General features: G+C 45.6%; 2 protein-coding genes across 2 annotated transcripts; one reads left to right on the forward strand and one right to left on the reverse strand.

Annotated features, from left to right (window-relative positions):
- Nucleotides 1-534: 534 nt before the first annotated feature.
- On the forward strand, nucleotides 535-11,619 carry LOC115175657 (homeobox protein MOX-2). Its single transcript, XM_029735068.1, has 3 exons — nucleotides 535-1,571; nucleotides 6,205-6,377; nucleotides 10,634-11,619. The coding sequence occupies exons 1-3, from the start codon at nucleotides 1,037-1,039 to the stop codon at nucleotides 10,853-10,855; spliced, it is 930 nt and encodes a 309-aa protein (XP_029590928.1). The 5' UTR covers nucleotides 535-1,036; the 3' UTR covers nucleotides 10,856-11,619.
- Nucleotides 11,620-11,778: 159 nt separating this feature from the next.
- On the reverse strand, nucleotides 11,779-14,247 carry LOC115175455 (ice nucleation protein-like). The gene has a single exon (XM_029734688.1). The coding sequence runs from the start codon at nucleotides 14,245-14,247 to the stop codon at nucleotides 11,779-11,781; it is 2,469 nt and encodes an 822-aa protein (XP_029590548.1).
- Between the last annotated feature and the right edge of the window lie 4,795 nt (nucleotides 14,248-19,042).

Below are 19,042 nucleotides of genomic sequence, written 5' to 3' on the forward strand. Positions count from 1 at the left end.
GTGTGTGTGTGTGTGTGTGTGTGTGTGTGCGGGTGAGGGGAGTAGAGTGGAGGGGTTAGGGGGTAATGTTAACACATACAATATTTGTAGATTTGGATAAAAAGTTGATCAAATCAATCAGATGCTGAATGGAGTCCAATATTAGGCCACATACATACAGTAAACATATTTTCAAACGACCTATACACCTAAATGCAACGCATCAGCAGCTATATGCAGTAAACACACAAACAGCAGATAATGTTGGGGTGTTGAACCCCCAAACCCCCATATCCAACCCCCTAAAGTCTGACGCAACACTGCACTTCTCAGAAATCGTGTCGAGGGGGTTGGGTGGGTCCAAAATAAATTGCCCACTTTTCTGGAGGCCAGGCCATTGGAATGGTTTAGATTTATTGTGCGTTGCGTTTTGGAGGAAGATCGTATGCATGTGGTCAGAAGCCTAGCAGTGAGTCAGTGCACCAGTGACCCGGCCTCCCTCTCACGTTACGTCCTATATATAACATCCCCGCTCCTGGCCTCCTCCCACCCTCCCTCCCTCTCACTCTCTCTCCCAACTTCCCTGGAACCACCTTCTCCCTGGAACCACTCTGGCCTCAGCCGTCTCTCCTCTCCTCCGTCTCTCTTCTCCGTCTACCGTCTCCCTGTGTCCTGACACCCGAGCTCCAGCTCAGCAGAGTCAGTGTTTACCCGCGCTGTGCCTGGCAACAGGCTGCATGCTCGGGATTACCGGAGGCCCTACCTTTCAACGCTGCGATCTCTGCCTTCCTTCAGCCTCCTCCGATCGCTTTCCCTGGGAACTAACGGGGAGCGCACGGAGGTGAGAGGTGAGAGAGCCGTGGAGGAGAGCCCTGATTTGAGGCTCTGCGTCCACCCACCTCCCTCAACTGGCTTCAGTCTGCTCTACTCTCTGTCCTGCAACATCTCTGTCTTGTGGTCTCAATTAGTCACTCTGGTCGTTCCTGGAAGTTTTTGTGGTTGTGTGTGTGGTGGACTAGGGGGTTCGTCTTTTGGGTGGATCTTGTGGAGCACTGTGATGGATCACTCCCTGTTTGGGTGCCTCCGTAGCCCCCACGCCCCGGCCCAGGGTCTGCACCCCCGCCCTGCATTTAGCCAGTCCCCGCTGGCGCTGCATGGACGCTCTGACCACATATCCTACCCTGACCTGCCCGGCTCCTCACCCCCCTGTGGGGGGTACCCTGGACCTGGGGAGGAGGGCATGTACGGAGGGCAGCCACACCACCATTGTGGAGGACACCCGCATCAGCACCAGCAGCACCCCCACCACCCACAGCACCAGACCCACCAGACCCCTTGGCACGTCCCCCAGATGCCCTCAACCAACACTAGGCATGGCCTCTGCCTGCCTCCCCCAGACAGTCAAGTCTCAGAACGGTGTGGTGGGGGGACCCCAAATCTGTGTGGCTCCAACACCAACCCCAGTCTGGGAGGTAGTAGTGACCCCACAGGTGTATCCTGTGTCCCTGGGGACTTTGGACGACAGACGATGTCCCCGGACGAGACTGAACAGAGACGGAACAGTAAAGGGAAAGATGATTTGCAAAGCTCAGGTAAGATGAGGACAACGAGGACATTATTCTCTTCTCTCCTCTATGCTTTTTTTAGCTTTGAGTTCAGTCTCAAAGTTTTGGTTGTTTCTTTCTAAACTCACTGAGGAGTTTTCATCAAATAACGATTTGAAGTCTATTCTCATATTGGGGATTTCACCATCTGTGTGTAAGCAAACACAGTCCACAGATGTTGAAACAGGAGAGAACAGTTTGTGATACAGTAATAAAACACACAAATTAATGGTTTGCATTTGAACTAATTGGCTAATGTTTTCATGATCACTGAAAGCGCTGTAGTCTTCTGCGTCAATGCTCCTAAATTCGACAACCTCATGAGAAGTTGTGCAATGACAAAAGAGTTCAGTGCATACTTTTTAGTTTCAAAGTCAGTTCAAAGTTTGAACCTTACTGACTAGTAGATAGGCTTGTTGTTTTAGCATTTGGGCCTTGTTTTTACAGTGGTTGTCCAGATAAAATTGAGGGCCATATGTCATTTGCATTTTTATTCAGGTTTATTTGAAACTGACTTAGTTCTGATGATTGAAACTGATGTCATGGTTCAATGTTGGATATGATTTTGTTTTCTTAATTGTCTACTTGCAAATGTAATTCATTAATTTCAATTACTAGCTATTGCACTACAGTTAGCTGTATTTGAACATTTAACTGTACTAACAGCTCTTAATGGGAAGATATGCATACCCACATTTCAGTAAGACCTTGTGTTATTGTTATAGGATCTTACTTGATCTTATTTGATCTGGATTATGTCTTATCTCTACTGTTTTCCATGCTGTATTGACATTCCTTCATATCTGGAATTACTGTCTAGAATTTAACGAGGTAGGATTAGGCTAACTTTATTGATATTTAAAATAAATGCAGGCAAGTGCTTTTTAGAAACAGCGCCTTAATGTGTGAAACACTAGGCGGCAAGGCCGCACACTTAAATATGATCTTCTACTTCATTTCACCTGAATTCAATTAATCAAATTATTCTCACACCATCATTTAGTTATATTTTCAGTAAAACAAGAGATAATTAATGAATTCATGTTTTTATAAATATATCTATTATGGAAAAGTTTTTTGGAAGCAAAATGATAATCACAATTCATTTAAACCATTTGACTTGATAAAAAAGGTTAAATTGTCTTTCTAAATACTAAGGTCAATAGTCATACTATTCTATTGACAATCTTATATGAAGAAATGAGCAAGTGTGATACATTACAGATTTGCAGTCATCTTCTGTTATTTGAAGCATTAGATCCATTACCTTTCCATCTACATTTGATTTAACAGATATTAAGATACTTTGGTTTCCTCTCTCAGTGTTAAGCAATAGGGAATTGATTTACTTCTGTCATTTACGGCAATATTGACATAGATTCAACCGGTAGAATGTAACTGAGACAATCTTCCATTTTCTTTAGAATCAAAGTTCTCTTTAACATTCCTCAATCTCAACCCCCTCAACCCCATTTTATAGGTTATAGCCTGGCACAGCCAAGATTTTATTTGTCCCTCTCTTCAGGCTCCCAGGGATAATCAACAGTGACATTTTCCTCCAGGGTATTAATGGCCTACAGGTGTGATTTCTGTGAAGCCTCCTTTTAAACTGTTACAATGGGCACACCTAGGCTTTTTCATAGGCCTAAACCTACATAGTATTTATGGCTGTAGAACGTACGTACCTATAGCATTAGCCGCAACAGCTGTGTGAAAAAGCAGCCTCTTAATAATAATAATAATGTGGGTGGAGAATTAATCCATAACACTTCTGGAAATCACTGTTGGTCATCTACAGTATGGATGATGGAATGAAATGGAATGGAAGAAAATACAATAGAATATAACTGTATTAGTCCATTAGCGACGGAACAAAAAGCTGTATATTTAGGTCCAATTTACACATTTGTTAAACAACTATTTTCAGATGAGCACATTCAGTGGCACGTGGGTATGTGTACCTATTATAGATCATTTTACACACTGTCCTCCCAACGACTATGTTGCCTTTGAGAGCACTGAGGTTGTAAGGACAAACTGATCTGTACCCCGGGTGGAGTCTCAAAATGGCCGATGGCTAAATGCGTTGGACACGTCATGCAGGGCACCGCACTAGACCTAATATGGCTGTATATGGCTGTAGCCCTCATTATCAGCAGCCACCATAATAATGCAAGCTCCATCCATATCAGGGCTGGGGACTAGACAAGTCAGGCCCTTAATAAGTTACTAGCACAGTGGCTGGACTTCCTGGCGGCTACACAAGGGCTGATTCAGGTCATCAGTGCAGGGTCACGACAAGAGCACTGCTCTCTGTATCCAGAAGCCATTTCACTGACGCCAGCTTCCAGTGGTGTCGTGCACCAACACATTTTATTGGGGCACTGATAGGATGGCCAAATTCTCTTTGCATTCATTCTGTAGCTTATACTGTATTGTGCCTTTTTTCATCCTAAAAATGTTTCAAATTGAAGGGGCCCCGTTTGAATGAGCAGGACGGCTCTGCCAGGTCCTGCTGTCTGTATCTCTATCGTTCTCCCTGCAGGGAAACCCACCAGGTAGAAGTGCTGTTGTGCCCAGTAGTTAACTTTCCACTTCCACTTGCCATCTCTCAGGTTAGTTTTACCCCAGGGTGCAATTGTAATTGACAGCCGGTAGAACTGTGAAGCACTACCCAGAAGCTGCACCTCTAACACCAATCACGTTTCCTAATTTTAACCTCCATTGCACGTTACAAAAGGCAACATGGGCTTTATTTTAGGTCCTATTTCTGATGAGGTAACGGTCTTATGAGGTAACATGCTGTGGCAATGGTGAAATAAATGGTAAAATAATGGTAAAATACACCTTCTTGATACATAACAAAGAATGCTAAACAAAAGTTAAAGATGTAATGTAGATTAATGCTGTAGGAATATTCAAGGAGAATTGCAAGACACTGTACGGTATAAACCATTAAACAATTGTTTCAAATAAAATAAAATACCTAAACCACGTGAAAGATCTTTTGTTTGAAGATTTTATTTCCAGAAATGTCTCAGTCCCATATTCTGTTTTTATAAATCGAGTGTCATGAATATAGGGGACTGGATGTGCCTGTGTGATGTGGCAGAGAGAAAGACTCTTTCCTGGCACTATTTGATTTGTCAGCACATCCAACACCTCCAACAATTACCGTTGAACTAAGAGAATATTAGCTGGTTTTATTTGGCGTGGACTAGAGAACAACATGTAAATTACAGAGCAACTCTTTTTGATGAAGTGTAGTGTTAAGAGATATTTGAATGAGGTTCACCCAATTTGAAGCCACATCTATATGAAAAAACATTTGAAAAGTATTTGATTAATGTACGCTTTTCACAATCCAATTGAGCAATCTGGATTAAATACAGACAATTAGACCAAAATAAATGACAATCTGGAAAGTCTTTCTGAAGTCTCCTTAACTTCAATCAAATATATGATGAATCGCACCACACACTCTTACCCGTGGCATCTGCTGAAACGCTTCAGCCTGTATGTAGTGTGGGCCGGTGTAAGATTTCCGATCATGCTCCATTTGATGTCTAGGCCCGTGGGTAGTGCTTAGCTGATCTATGTATCTATTGGTCTATTGTTCAGTCTGCCAGGTGATAGGTGGGAGGTTCACACCCTACATTACCGTCCCACATTACCACATCACATTATCACGCTACCACACCCCACATAGCAGAGGCAGCATGCACCTCATTTTTGGGGCACGAGTAGGATGGCCAAATTCAATAGCTTTACTTACATTTTTCATAAAAGAAAGAATACCTTCCATCTCATCAGTGTATGGATTAAAATGAGGGGGTTTATTTCCCCCTTAGTTACAAGGGTCATTAGCTACACATTATCACATGCATTATTACATCAGATATTACCACACGCATTACAGCTTCACATTACCCCACACCTGACTGACCTCAGCTTCACCTTCCCTCCGGTCCACCAGAGATGAACTCTTGGAATCACTTTTGTCTTAGAACAATAGAGCTACAGTGTTGAGTTGGCTAGCCTCAAATATTAGCCCTCTTTTTGGATGAAACTTCTATTTAGAACAGGTGATAAAGTACTGGAGAGAGGCAGAGACAATTCCACCAACTTTCCAGTTAAACACATGATTTTTATAGGGCCTACAGTATTCTCTGTGTTGCCTAGGTTTAAAAGAAATGAGGCTATAGAAAATGGATTTGTGGAATTTTCAGATACGGTAAGAAAGTGTTACAACTTAATAATATTTGAGAGATATCAGTCTGTTTCTTTCTATTCTCCAAGGAGCGGGTGAAGATGAGTGAGTTTGTTTCAGAGAAAGAACACAGGGTAGTTGTCGGAGGGAGCTGGGCTCTGAGACTGTAGAGAACTCCTTGCCTGCCACCTCTCATGCAGCTTCCCCCTCCTCCAGTAAGACACTATAAAGTGTGCATGAACAATATCCCCATAATAAAAGGTGATTGACACCCCTAATTGTTTTGCTTTCATTTTGCATTTCAGCCCTGCAGTTTATCACACAATCCCTTCTTTTTTTCACCCCTTTTTCCTCTCCTTTCTTTTTTGGCGACTCAACAGTGTCTGGAAAAAGTTCTGTTTTTCATTTCAGATTCCCAGGACGGGAGCTATAAGTCTGACGTGAACAGCAAGCCCAGGAAGGAGAGGACAGCGTTCACCAAGGAACAGATCCGGGAACTGGAGTCAGAGTTTGCGCACCACAACTACCTGACGAGACTGAGGCGATACGAGATAGCAGTCAACCTCGACCTCACAGAAAGACAAGTACGTTACCTGTTGTTGTGTGGAAGCAATAAAATCTATAAACATTTGCATATAAAAAAAAAGTGAAAAGTGATAAAGAAAATAAAAAGTATATTACCTGTTGGGTGTTGGTAAAACAAAACAAGTTAATTAGTCATAATATTGGCTTATCATCTAATGACAAAACATTATGCAGTTAATTTCTCCCTTTGATGATCAGATAAATCAGAACATTTTGTTTGAACAAAATATCTGAAGAATTCACGGTTAGAGGACTGATTCTGTAATTACCCTAAGAACTCACAGACTCATGTATTCAAAGACTCACACGGAAATGTCAGCTAACAGCAGCTGCTAGGGATTCTATTAAAAACTGCACAGGCCTCAGGATGAAAACCCTGTATGTTTTGACATTACCAAACGCTTGTCATGCTAATGTTTTGAATCTAATCGCTTCCAAACCAAAACCACTGAGGCTTTTTGATATATCTGTGCTGTATGTGTGTGTGTGTGTGTGTGTGTGTGTGTGTGTGTGTGTGTGTGTGTGTGTGTGTGTGTGTGTTGCCAGCACCGCTGGTCTGTCTGTGTGTGTGCAGGGACTGTTTCATGGCATGTGTCAGACTCCAGATGTTTCTGTAATTCCCTTCAGACACTAATAGGAAGTACACTGACATTAAGGGACGGATTCCCGCACAGTATGCAGAAGGGAGAATCTCTATTGAAAGTGTTGTTTAGTCCAGTATGTAGGATTAAACTGGGGCCAGGATGAAAATAACCAAACTTTTCATCGAAATATATATATATATAAATATAATATATTTTTTAATGTCTAATCTGCCTTGATCTAAAAAGTTGGCCTGCATAAATCTGTTGGTAGTGATGCGTTTAACCAAACCAACCTACACACTCACCACACCCATAAGTGCTTTTGGAAATCATAATCTGTTGTATAAGTCCAATCAGACTTTCAAGGCCAGGCCCAGGCAGCCAGGCAACAACCCACTGAGGACTTAGGCCTTCCAGCTAGGAGCCCTGTGCCTTACAATCACTCCCACTCACATTGGCTGCCTCTCCTCTCTTCCTCTCTCCTCTCCTGTCCTCTCTTCTCCACACATTCCCAATGCAAGGCCTATAAATCTGGATGTGCGTGGGGGTTGTGTGTCTGTGTCTGTCTCTGTGCGTGTGTGTGTGTGTGTGTGTGTGTGTGTGCGAGGGTGGGGGTGGGGGTTGATCTTGGATGTTAAACCCACTCTAACATCCTCCTGGCTATTATCTTACAGTGCAGCTTCTACCTCCCTGATCTTGCGATTAACTACTATATAGCTTTACTAATAATGATTGTACATTCTGGCCTCAGCCCAAGGGCATATACAGTGGCAGAGCTTTATACAACTTGTGGACACCAATCCTCATCTCGTCTCGCCACTGAACCCTGCGAGTGTGTGTGTGTGTGTGTGTGTCTGTGTGTGTGCAACAACTTAGGTAGGACTGATTGCCCAATTAGAGTTGCACCCAAGGCTGGCAGAAGATTTTGTACGGCTCGTAGATATGTGTGTCTGTGTGCATCTGTGTGTTTGTGTGTATGTAAAACAAAAACATACGAAGGACTTAGTTTTATGAGGCAGTTGATGCTAAACATGTTTATTCGAAAATGAGCCACACATGCGTGTTTACTCTGTAAACTTAATTCCTGTCTTGGGCCTGTGAGTGGCAGGCCACAATGCCTAAAATAAATCCAGGAGAGCATTGGGCTCCTGTGAGAAAGCAGGTCGCTCAGGGGGGTGGATAAGAGAGGGGTGGGGATGAAGGGAGTATAGGAGGGGGGTGGAGTTTGTGGAGTTTGCGGCCAACAGGAGGGGTAGGGCTGTGAAGGGTCGTCAGTGGGGGATGGGGAAGGGAGCTTCGCTCGTTCCCGATCCGATCGGGCCGTTTTAGGCAGCAGCTTAATCATCACGAAGAAGAGACGCAAATACTGAAGGATCTGTGGAGTCAGGAACAGGATCCGAGGCAGGGCCCCCCGCCAGTGTGCGGACGTGACCCATGCATCAGCACATACCTGGCCATGTCGAAATAAGACGCCACAACAGCCAACACTAACCACGACAGCCAACACTAACCACGACAGCCAACACTAACCACGACAGCCATAACACTAACCACGACAGCCATAACACTAACCACGACAGCCAACACTAACCACGACAGCCAACACTAACCACGACAGCCAACACTAACCACGACAGCCAACACTAACCACGACAGCCAACACTGACCACGACAACCAACACTTACCACGACAGCCAACACTAACCACGACAGCCAACACTAACCACGACAGCCAACAATAACCGGCCTCACTGTCATCGAGTGCTACCTATACCCTACACCCAGGGTTCAGTGTCACCCTGTACAACCTACATCGTACACAGCGGGGTCAAAACGACCCAAAGTACCCCGTCGTCTACAATGGGAGAACCAAGACTCAAGTGGCGTGCGACTGTAATAATCTTGTAGATAATGATTTAGCACTCGGCTGCCAGCTCTGGTAGACGAGGTGTCTCTCAGGGTTTACATAAGATCATACCGTGTGAAGAGGAAGGTGGGGGAGCTAGAGAGTGTGTGCAGGGGGGGGGGGGTCGGGAGGAGTGTGTGTGTGTGTGTGTGTGTGTTGGGTGTTTGTGTGTGTGTGTGTGTGTGTGTGTGTGTGTGTGTGTGTGCGCATGCTCTGCTCAGACAGAGGTCTGTTTCACTGAGGCTGTAAATCTCTGTCACACACACTGATAGAGAAGGGTTCACACCAACAGATTCAGGACATTGGGTTTCCTGACGCACAGGGGGACGCTAGGGTTTTACTGAGGGGGAACGGGAGGGAAGAGGTGGGGGGACGCTAGGGTTTTACTGAGGGGGAACGGGAGGGAAGAGGTGGGGGGACGCTAGGGTTTTACTGAGGGGGAACGGGAGGGAAGAGGTGGGGGGACGCTAGGCTTTTACTGAGGGGGAACGGGAGGGAAGAGGTGGGGGGACGCTAGGGTTTTACTGAGGGGGAACGGGAGGGAAGAGGTGGGGGGACGCTAGGGTTTTACTGAGGGGGAACGGGAGGGAAGAGGTGGGGGGGACGCTAGGGTTTTACTGAGGGGGAACGGGAGGGAAGAGGTGGGGGGACGCTAGGGTTTTACTGAGGGGGAACGGGAGGGAAGAGGTGGGGGGACGCTAGGGTTTTACTGAGGGGCAACGGGAGGGAAGAGGTGGGGGGACGCTAGGGTTTTACTGAGGGGGAACGGGAGGGAAGAGGTGGGGGGACGCTAGGGTTTTACTGAGGGGGAACGGGAGGGAATAGGTGGGGGGACGCTAGGGTTTTACTGAGGGGGAACGGGAGGGAAGAGGTGGGGGGACGCTAGGGTTTTACTGAGGGGGAACGGGAGGGAAGAGGTGGGGGGACGCTAGGGTTTTACTGAGGGGGAACGGGAGGGAAGAGGGTGGGGGACGCTAGGGTTTTACTGAGGGGGAACGGGAGGGAAGAGGTGGGGGGACGCTAGGGTTTTACTGAGGGGGAACGGGAGGGAAGAGGTGGGGGGACGCTAGGCTTTTACTGAGGGGGAACGGGAGGGAAGAGGTGGGGGGACGCTAGGGTTTTACTGAGGGGGAACGGGAGGGAAGAGGTGGGGGGACGCTAGGGTTTTACTGAGGGGGAACGGGAGGGAAGCGGTGGGGGGACGCTAGGGTTTTACTGAGGGGGAACGGGAGGGAAGCGGTGGGGGGACGCTAGGGTTTTACTGAGGGGGAACGGGAGGGAAGAGGTGGGGGGACGCTAGGGTTTTACTGATGGGTCTACATACCAAGAACTCAGTCTCCAGAACGCCACGAACCAACAATGGCATCGAGTTACCTCAGAACCTCACACACAATATACACCCCATCTCCATTCGCTCACAACAATGCCTGAACACTTTGTGCAATTCAAAGTTATTGAAATGTTCTTCATGTGGTTATTATTACACTAAATACAATTTCTATAACCTTGGCTAATATTGCCCTTGTTACTGAGAAGGACTATGATCCCCCAGCCCTCCTGAAAACAACCCAAGTGTCAAACTCCAGTCCTTGAGGGCCACAGCATCTGCAGGTTTTCATCCCTCCTAGGAGTGTCTAAATCAGACACCAAAGGAAATAGAAGAAATTAGCAGTCACTGTCGCCCTCCAGGTATTGAGTTGGACCCCCCCCGCCGTATAACTTTCACGCTATTTCCCTGTAAACTAATTGTTCTCTTCTCCTCCAGGTAAAGGTGTGGTTCCAGAACAGAAGGATGAAGTGGAAGCGTGTTAAAGGAGGTCAACAGGGGGCAGCGGCCCGAGAGAAAGAACTGGTCAACGTGAAGAAGGGAACTCTGTTACCCTCAGAGTACTCTGGCATGGTGGGAGGACTACACCACTCCACTGGTTCCCCTGGTAACGAGGACAGTCACGACAGTGACCAGAGCTCAGAGCACGCTCACTTATGACCCTGACCTGCCACATATGCCACGCAGAGGTCAAAGGTTAAATTTGTGGCCATTTGAACAAACGTCTAAAAATGCAGTGAGTTGATGAGATCATGTTGCATTTCCAGGTACAGCATTACATACAGTATGTTGAGATTAGACTCAGAACTCAGAAAGAACACCTAGGCCTACGTACTCAATATGCTCTTAGGAGTGGAAAGAACAGCTAGGCCTTTTCTCTCAGGAACCAACAACAAACAGGTTTTCTGACTGAAGGTGTTTGTTGATTGGCAAAGGAGTGAAGGAAGAAAGAAGTCAAGGTAAGCAAGACGAAGAAGGAATGGAAGGAGCATGGAATTAACAACTGGATGTGTGAAATAAAACAACAAATTATATGCTTGTGAGCAAAGCCTCAAGCTCATGAGACTGTAAATTGGGAATAAAATTGTGTATTATTGTGAACATTCCACACGTGCCTTGATAGAATGGCTTGGATTTTTGAACTGTCAAAGATAAAATTCTACTGTATTTACTCAGTTTGGAATACAAAAATCATGCAATTAGCTTTAAGTAAAAATGTGGAATTGAATTGAATAGTAGGCTATTACCGTGAGTTCTACTATGCTGATTTACTTACAACATAACTGAATGATGCATATTAGTAAACATCTCCATTGGTTTTACATTTTGCTTCCACTAAGAGTCTTAAAAGTTAAATTTTTTTGTTATTACATATAAATCTGGGACATAATGATTTCTTAAGTGAATAAAACGGATCAATCAAATTTTTTTTGGGCATTGTCCGGTTCTTGAACATTCTCACAATATTGCACAATTGGTATGTTACTAGATCTGTAAAACACAACATGTTGATGTAATTTAAAACCATATGTAGACCTAGCGTTTCTTTGCCTTCTGTATAAGTGTGCATTCTAATTTGTGTTTTAAAGTACTGATTTGGCCGTGGCAGAGCCGTAGCCTTTTACAGTACAAAACCAGCTGGTTTTGGCCGTGGCAGAGCCGTAGCCTCTTACAGTACAGGACCAGCCGGTTTTGGCTGTGGCAGAGCCGTATCCTCCTACAGTACAGGACAAGCTGGTTTTGGCCGTGGCAGAGCCGTAGCCTCTTATAGTACAGGACCAGCCGGTTTTGGCTGTGGCAGAGCCGTATCCTGCTACAGTACAGGACCAGCCGGTTTCGGCTGTGGCAGAGCCGTATCCTCCTACAGTACAGGACCAGCTGGTTTTGGCTGTGGCAGAGCCATATCCTGCTACAGTACAGGACCAGCTGGTTTCGACTGTGGCAGAGCCGTATCCTCCTACAGTACAGGACAAGCTGGTTTTGGCCGTGGCAGAGCCGTACCCTCTTACAGTACAGGACCAGCCGGTTTTGGCTGTGGCAGAGCCGTATCCTCCTACAGTACAGGACCAGCCGGTTTCGGCTGTGGCAGAGCCGTATCCTCCTACAGTACAGGACCAGCTGGTTTTGGCTGTGGCAGAGCCGTATCCTGCTACAGTACAGGACCAGCTGGTTTCGGCTGTGGCAGAACCGTATCCTCCTACAGTACAGGACCAGCTGGTTTTGGCCGTGGCAGAGCCGTAACCTCTTACAGTACAGGACCACTTGGTTTTGGCCATGGCAGAGCCGTATCCTCCTAAAGTACAGGACCAGCTGGTTTTGGCTGTGGCAGAGCCGTAGCCTCTTACAGTACAGGACCAGCTGGTTTTGGCCATGGCAGAGCCGTATCCTCCTAAAGTACAGGACCAGCTGGTTTTGGCTGTGGCAGAGCTGTAGCCTCTTACAGTACAGGACCAGCTGGTTTTGGCCATGGCAGAGCTGTAGCCTCCTAAAGTACAGGACCAGCTGGTTCTGGCCATGGCAGAGCCGTAGCCTCCTAAAGTACAGGACCAGCTGGTTTTGGCCATGGCAGAGCCGTATCCTCCTAAAGTACAGGACCAGCTGGTTTTGGCCGTGGCAGAGCCGTATCCTCCTACAGTACAGGACCAGCTGGTTTTGGCCGTGGCAGAGCCGTATCCTCCTACAGTACAGGACCAGCTGGTTTTGGCCGTGGCAGAGCCGTATCCTCCTACAGTACAGGACAAGCTGGTTTTGGCCGTGGCAGAGCCGTAGCCTCTTACAGTACAGGACCAGCCGGTTTTGGCTGTGGCAGAGCCGTATCCTCCTACAGTACAGGACCAGCCGGTTTCGGCTGTGGCAGAGCCGTATCCTCCTACAGTACAGGACCAGCTGATTTCGGCTGTGGCAGAGCCGTATCCTCCTACAGTACAGGACCAGCTGGTTTTGGCCGTGGCAGAGCCGTAACCTCTTACAGTACAGGACCACTTGGTTTTGGCCGTGGCAGAACCGTAGCCTCCTACAGTACAGGACCAGCTGGTTTTGGCCATGGCAGAGCCGTATCCTCCTAAAGTACAGGACCAGCTGGTTTTGGCTGTGGCAGAGCCGTAGCCTCTTACAGTACAGGACCAGCTGGTTTTGGCCATGGCAGAGCCGTATCCTCCTAAAGTACAGGACCAGCTGGTTTTGGCTGTGGCAGAGCTGTAGCCTCTTACAGTACAGGACCAGCTGGTTTTGGCCATGGCAGAGCTGTAGCCTCCTAAAGTACAGGACCAGCTGGTTCTGGCCATGGCAGAGCCGTAGCCTCCTAAAGTACAGGACCAGCTGGTTTTGGCCATGGCAGAGCCGTATCCTCCTAAAGTACAGGACCAGCTGGTTTTGGCCGTGGCAGAGCCGTATCCTCCTACAGTACAGGACCAGCTGGTTTTGGCCGTGGCAGAGCCGTAGCCTCCTACAGTACAGGACCAGCTGGTTTTGGCCGTGGCAGAGCCGTAGCCTCCTACAGTACAGGACCAGCTGGTTTTGGCCATGGCAGAGCCGTAGCCTCTTACAGTACAGGACCAGCTGGTTTTGGCCGTGGCAGAGCCGTAGCCTCTTACAGTACAGGACCAGCTGGTTTTAGCCGTGGCAGAGCCGTAGCCTCTTACAGTACAGGACCAGCTGGTTTTGGCCGTGGCAGAGCCGTAGCCTCCTACAGTACAGGACCAGCTGGTTTTGGCCGTGGCAGAGCCGTAGCCTCTTACAGTACAGGACCAGCTGGTTTTGGCCGTGGCAGAGCCGTAGCCTCCTACAGTACAGGACCAGCTGGTTTTGGCCGTGGCAGAGCCGTAGCCTCTTACAGTACAGGACCAGCTGGTTTTGGCCGTGGCAGAACCGTATCCTCCTAAAGTACAGGACCAGCTGGTTTTGGCCATGGCAGAGCCGTAGCCTCTTACAGTACAGGACCAGCTGGTTTTGGCCGTGGCAGAGCCGTAGCCTCTTACAGTACAGGACCAGCTGGTTTTGGCCGTGGCAGAACCGTATCCTCCTAAAGTACAGGACCAGCTGGTTTTGGCCATGGCAGAGCCATAGCCTCCTACAGTACAGGACCAGCTGGTTATGCAATAACTGCAAGTTTGGATTTAACTGATTTGTGGCTTTCCAGCTCCCTCAGAATCACAGACAAAGTGGATTTGTGTTCAGTTGTGGTCAGATTTCATCAGACTCCAGAACCCTGCTTTCTCTCTCTGTTTCTTTTATTAGCTGACTGTCTGATTTAGCTGTTTGTATATGACATCGCCTGATCAAAGTAGAACACATTGACGGTTCTCATCAGGAATGTCGGTCAGAGCTGTTGGAGAATAAATTAGAATGAGGAATGTATTCATGAGGATTTATAGTGAAGCTTAGCCAAATGTCCAGCTGGAGTGATCAGAGACCTGTCTAAACAGTGTGATGGATTTGACCCTGCAGAGGCAACAATTACAAGACAAATGAATTCCTACATGAGTGAATAAACACACGTAGTACACAAAGGACATGAACATAGACAACCCAAGAACATGATCTAAAAGAAACTCACAATTAAAAAAAAACATTTTTAAAGCTTTCTTTGACAGAGTAGATCACACACTTAACATGTATTACATTTTGTATACCCATTGATATGACATGTAATCAAATGTAGACAGCTAACGTAATCGTGTCTAATTCCATTTTAATGATGCTCCAGTGTTCTGCATTACAGTGTGAAGGGAAGGTACGGTAAAGGCAAAAACCTGTTGTTGTGGAATACCTCTGCACTGTGTAACTTCTGATCTTGAATGAACCTTCTACCTTGATCCCTTCGGGAGCAGCTTTCGTTCTGCAGGAAGGGTAATGTTGTCATTACAACCCTCCATGCCAAGAACAACACACACCAACTAAAGTCTTTTCCACATTGAATCTGAGCATCTCCTTTGCTTTTCCAACTGAAAGGATTTAGTATTTTTCTCAGTGTAGCGTAGGTGTTGAAAGATGATGTACACTGTAGTTCGATACCCAAAACTATAGTGAATATTGTGATTTCTGTTTCTCTCTGGTAGCAGAATATGTTTAAACACACCGTGATCCAGACTCTGAGTGCCAGATTCCTTGTCTTGAATCTAGAATCACTTTCCAGCAACACAATGTAAGCAGATACTGAAATTTTTGAACTTTTTTACTTTTTCTCAGTGACTGAATTGCTTTGAGAATAACATTGACCATGAATATGCCTGTATTGAATTTCTCACCGTTTTTACAGACAGTTTGGGACATGTCCAAGACATGGTACATCTGGGATACATTAAAAAGGCCAACTGTGAAAAAATCTACAACTACATGTTTATTTAAATAATTAGGCATAACTCACAAATCAGGTCACATCACATGCTTCATGGCTGGTTAGCATTCCAGGGTGTTTAAGGCCAACAGTGTATCTTCTTTACCTGGGTTTTATATCATAATGATCTGAACCAAACAGCACTCTGCCCAAAAAATGATCTAGGCCTACTCAAGGCTCAAACTGACCCACACCATGAAGTTCTTCAGCATCACAAAATTCCTCAGACATTGGCAAATTGGCAAATTTCTGGTTACGTCACTGTTTAATACAATAATGATGGAATTTGTGTAATAACATAATAACACGGTTAAGTCTAATATCATAATGTAGTTATAGTTGTGACAGTGGAGAGAGCAGAATATGAGACACTAAGGGATTGAACTCGTGCTCAGGAAATTGTTCCGAATCACAAGATTATGGCCGGATGATATTGGATGACGAAATGCAGGAAACCACAAGTCCTCCAATAAACTGGCAGGGGACCATGAGTGACAGCTGTTTTAGCCATTTAGAACCTTATTTATTGGCATAAGAGACACTTTTACAATAGCTGGTATGAAGAAATGGTTCTGGTCTGGGCCAGGAACTGAAGGTAAGGGTGCAGATAGTGACTTCACACCTGGAGCGATAAAGAACTCAGTCACGCATATTAATACTACAGCCAAACTAGATGCTATCATAAACAATACAGACATCACAGCAAAATATGTATGTATATTACAGTGCCCTCCTGAATTATTGACACCCTAGGTAAATATGAACAAAAAAGGTTGTGGAAAAAATTACATTCTTGTTTATCAGCTTGATCTTACACTCAAAATATCACATGAATCTAATCATTAATTTAGTTAAAATTGTTCAAGGAAAAAAAAATTATCAAGAAAAAAAAGTATTCAAAAACATGTGTGTCACAATTATTGACACCCCTAGAAATTCTTATGAACAAAATCAAATTAATGTATATTCTGATTAAGATGTAACTTTTTACCCCTTTTTCGTGATATCCAATTGGCAGTTACAGTTTTGTCCCATCGCTGCAACTCCCCTACGGACTCGGGATAGACGAAGATCGAGAGACATGCGTCCTCCAAAACATGACCCTGCCAAGCCGCACTGCTTCTTGACACACTGCTCGCTTAACCAAGAAGCCAGCCGCACCAATGTGTTGGAGGAAACACCGTCCAGCTGGCGACCGAAGTCAGCTTACAGGCGCCCAGCCCACCACAAGGAGTCGCTAGAGCACGATGGGACAAGGAAATCCCAGCCGGCCAAACCCTCCCCAAGAGCCCAGGAGCGACGCTGGGACAGTTGTGAGCCGCCTCATCGGTCTCCCGGTCACAGCCTAGGACCGAACCAGAGTCTGTAGTAACGGCCTTAGATCTCTGCGCCACTCGGGAGGCCCAAGATTTTTTTAAGTTAATCTGAGTCTTTGGGAACTCTTAAGTGATAATCCATGACTTCCTGTTTCACTAGGGTATAAATGTGAGGTGACACAGGCTAAACTCCATTAATCATCCATCAACATGGAAAGGCCAGAGAACACACAAATGAAATGCAACAAAAGGTTGTTAACCTTCACAAATCAAGCAATGGCTATAAAAAGATAGCTACACACCTGAAAATACTCATCTCCAATATTAGGGAAACCATTTTAAACAACTGGAGCTGTGATGAACCTGCCAAGAAGAGGATGCAAGTGTATTTTTCCCCCACGCACAGTGGCAAAAAAATCTCTAAGGATCACAGTTGGAGAATTGCAGAATTTGGTTACATTTTGAGGTCACCAAGTCTCCAAAACTACAATTAAACCCCACCTCCATGCCAACAAGTTATTTGGAATGGTTGCCAGAAGAAAGCCTGTGCTGTCACCAAACCACAAACCTACACTCCTCGAGTTTTCTAAATGTCATTGAAACTTTGATTGGAACCAGATTCTATGGTCTGATGATACTAAAATAGAGCTTTTTGGCAACAAACACCAGAGGTGGGTTTGGCGTAAAAAGAGCCATGGTCATGCAGAAAATGAAAATAACCTAATCCCCACTGTGAAGTATGGTGGTGGATCTATGATGTTGTGAGGCTGTTTTACTTCCAAAGGCCCTGGGAACCTTGTTAGGATACATGGTATCATGGTCTCCATCAAGGACTGTACCAGGAGATTTTAGGCCAAAACCCGTCTGCCTCTGCCAGGAGGCTGAAACTGGGTCGTCGTTGGATCTTCCAGCAGGACAACGATCCAAAGCAAACCTCCAAATCCACATGAAAATGGTTCACTGACCTTAGAATAAAGCTTTGACAATGGCCATCCCAGTCCCCTGACCTAAACCCCATTGAAAACCTGTGGGTTGAGCTGAAGAGGAGAGTCCACAAGCGAGGACCAAGGATTTGGAGAGTTTCCGTATGGAGAAATGATCTCAAATCCCTTCCTATGTGTTCTCCCACCTCATCAAACATTATAGGAGACAACTCAGAGCTGTTATCTTGGCAGAGTAAGGGAAGACCCCCATGAAATGGACAATAATGAATGGCAACTTATTGGCATTGTGCGAACCATATACTCAATTGCAAATACCACTCAAATGGATGGCAATTCATCAAAACCATATTGCAACCGAAACATTACAAATGCCAAGTGTAATAAACCAAAAATCCCATAGGGGGTGAGCGCGCTCCACTGAAGATTTCCATATGGGAAATGGTCACAAAGTCAGGTCAATTATACAAATGTAGTAAGTGTATGGACATACATTTATCTTATTTTATTGAGTTTGTCCATAAGACCTATGTTTTGTCCATTTGCCATATATGACCATAGGAAGTTGGCTTCTGAACCCAAAAAGTCAGTGAACCATGTCCAAATGGCATAAGAAATGTCCAAATAAAATATATAAGTATTTAAAGTACCAAAGCAGGATGTTAATTCCATTTGCCATATATGATCATAGGAAGTCAGCTTCCGAACCAAAAAGTCAGTGAACCGTGTCCAAATGGCATAGGAAATGTCCAAATGGCATATATACTGACCAAATGATATATATCACTATGTAAAGCCCTGAATCAACCTAGAAGGTCTATTTGTCATGTCTGATCATTGGAAGTCATAGGAAGTAAGAATTTCTCATTGATGTTGATTCAGCATGTCCATTTTGTAATGGGAAGTCCTTATGGATATACATTGGCAATGGACACTGTCAACTTGCAGAAGAGCATGTTCACACTGACAATATAGCACATGTGTAATGGACAATGTCCAATCTCTTGTTGGTGTTGATTTTAGCCTGTCCATTTGGTGATGGAAAATCCCTCATTAAATACATTTGAAATGGACAAATGTAAACTGTCCATTTGCAACGTCTTACAATGGGCATTTACCATCACGAATTGGACATGCTCTAATATACTGCAGAAATGCCCAATTGACTGGCTCATTGAACTCAAGATGGCCGAGCAGTGATAGTAGTTCCTCTCCATCTCTCGTTGGTGTTGATTTCAGCCTTTCCATTTGGTGA

Source organism: Salmo trutta, chromosome 36, assembly GCF_901001165.1.
Source record: "Salmo trutta chromosome 36, fSalTru1.1, whole genome shotgun sequence".
Taxonomy (NCBI): domain Eukaryota; kingdom Metazoa; phylum Chordata; class Actinopteri; order Salmoniformes; family Salmonidae; genus Salmo; species Salmo trutta.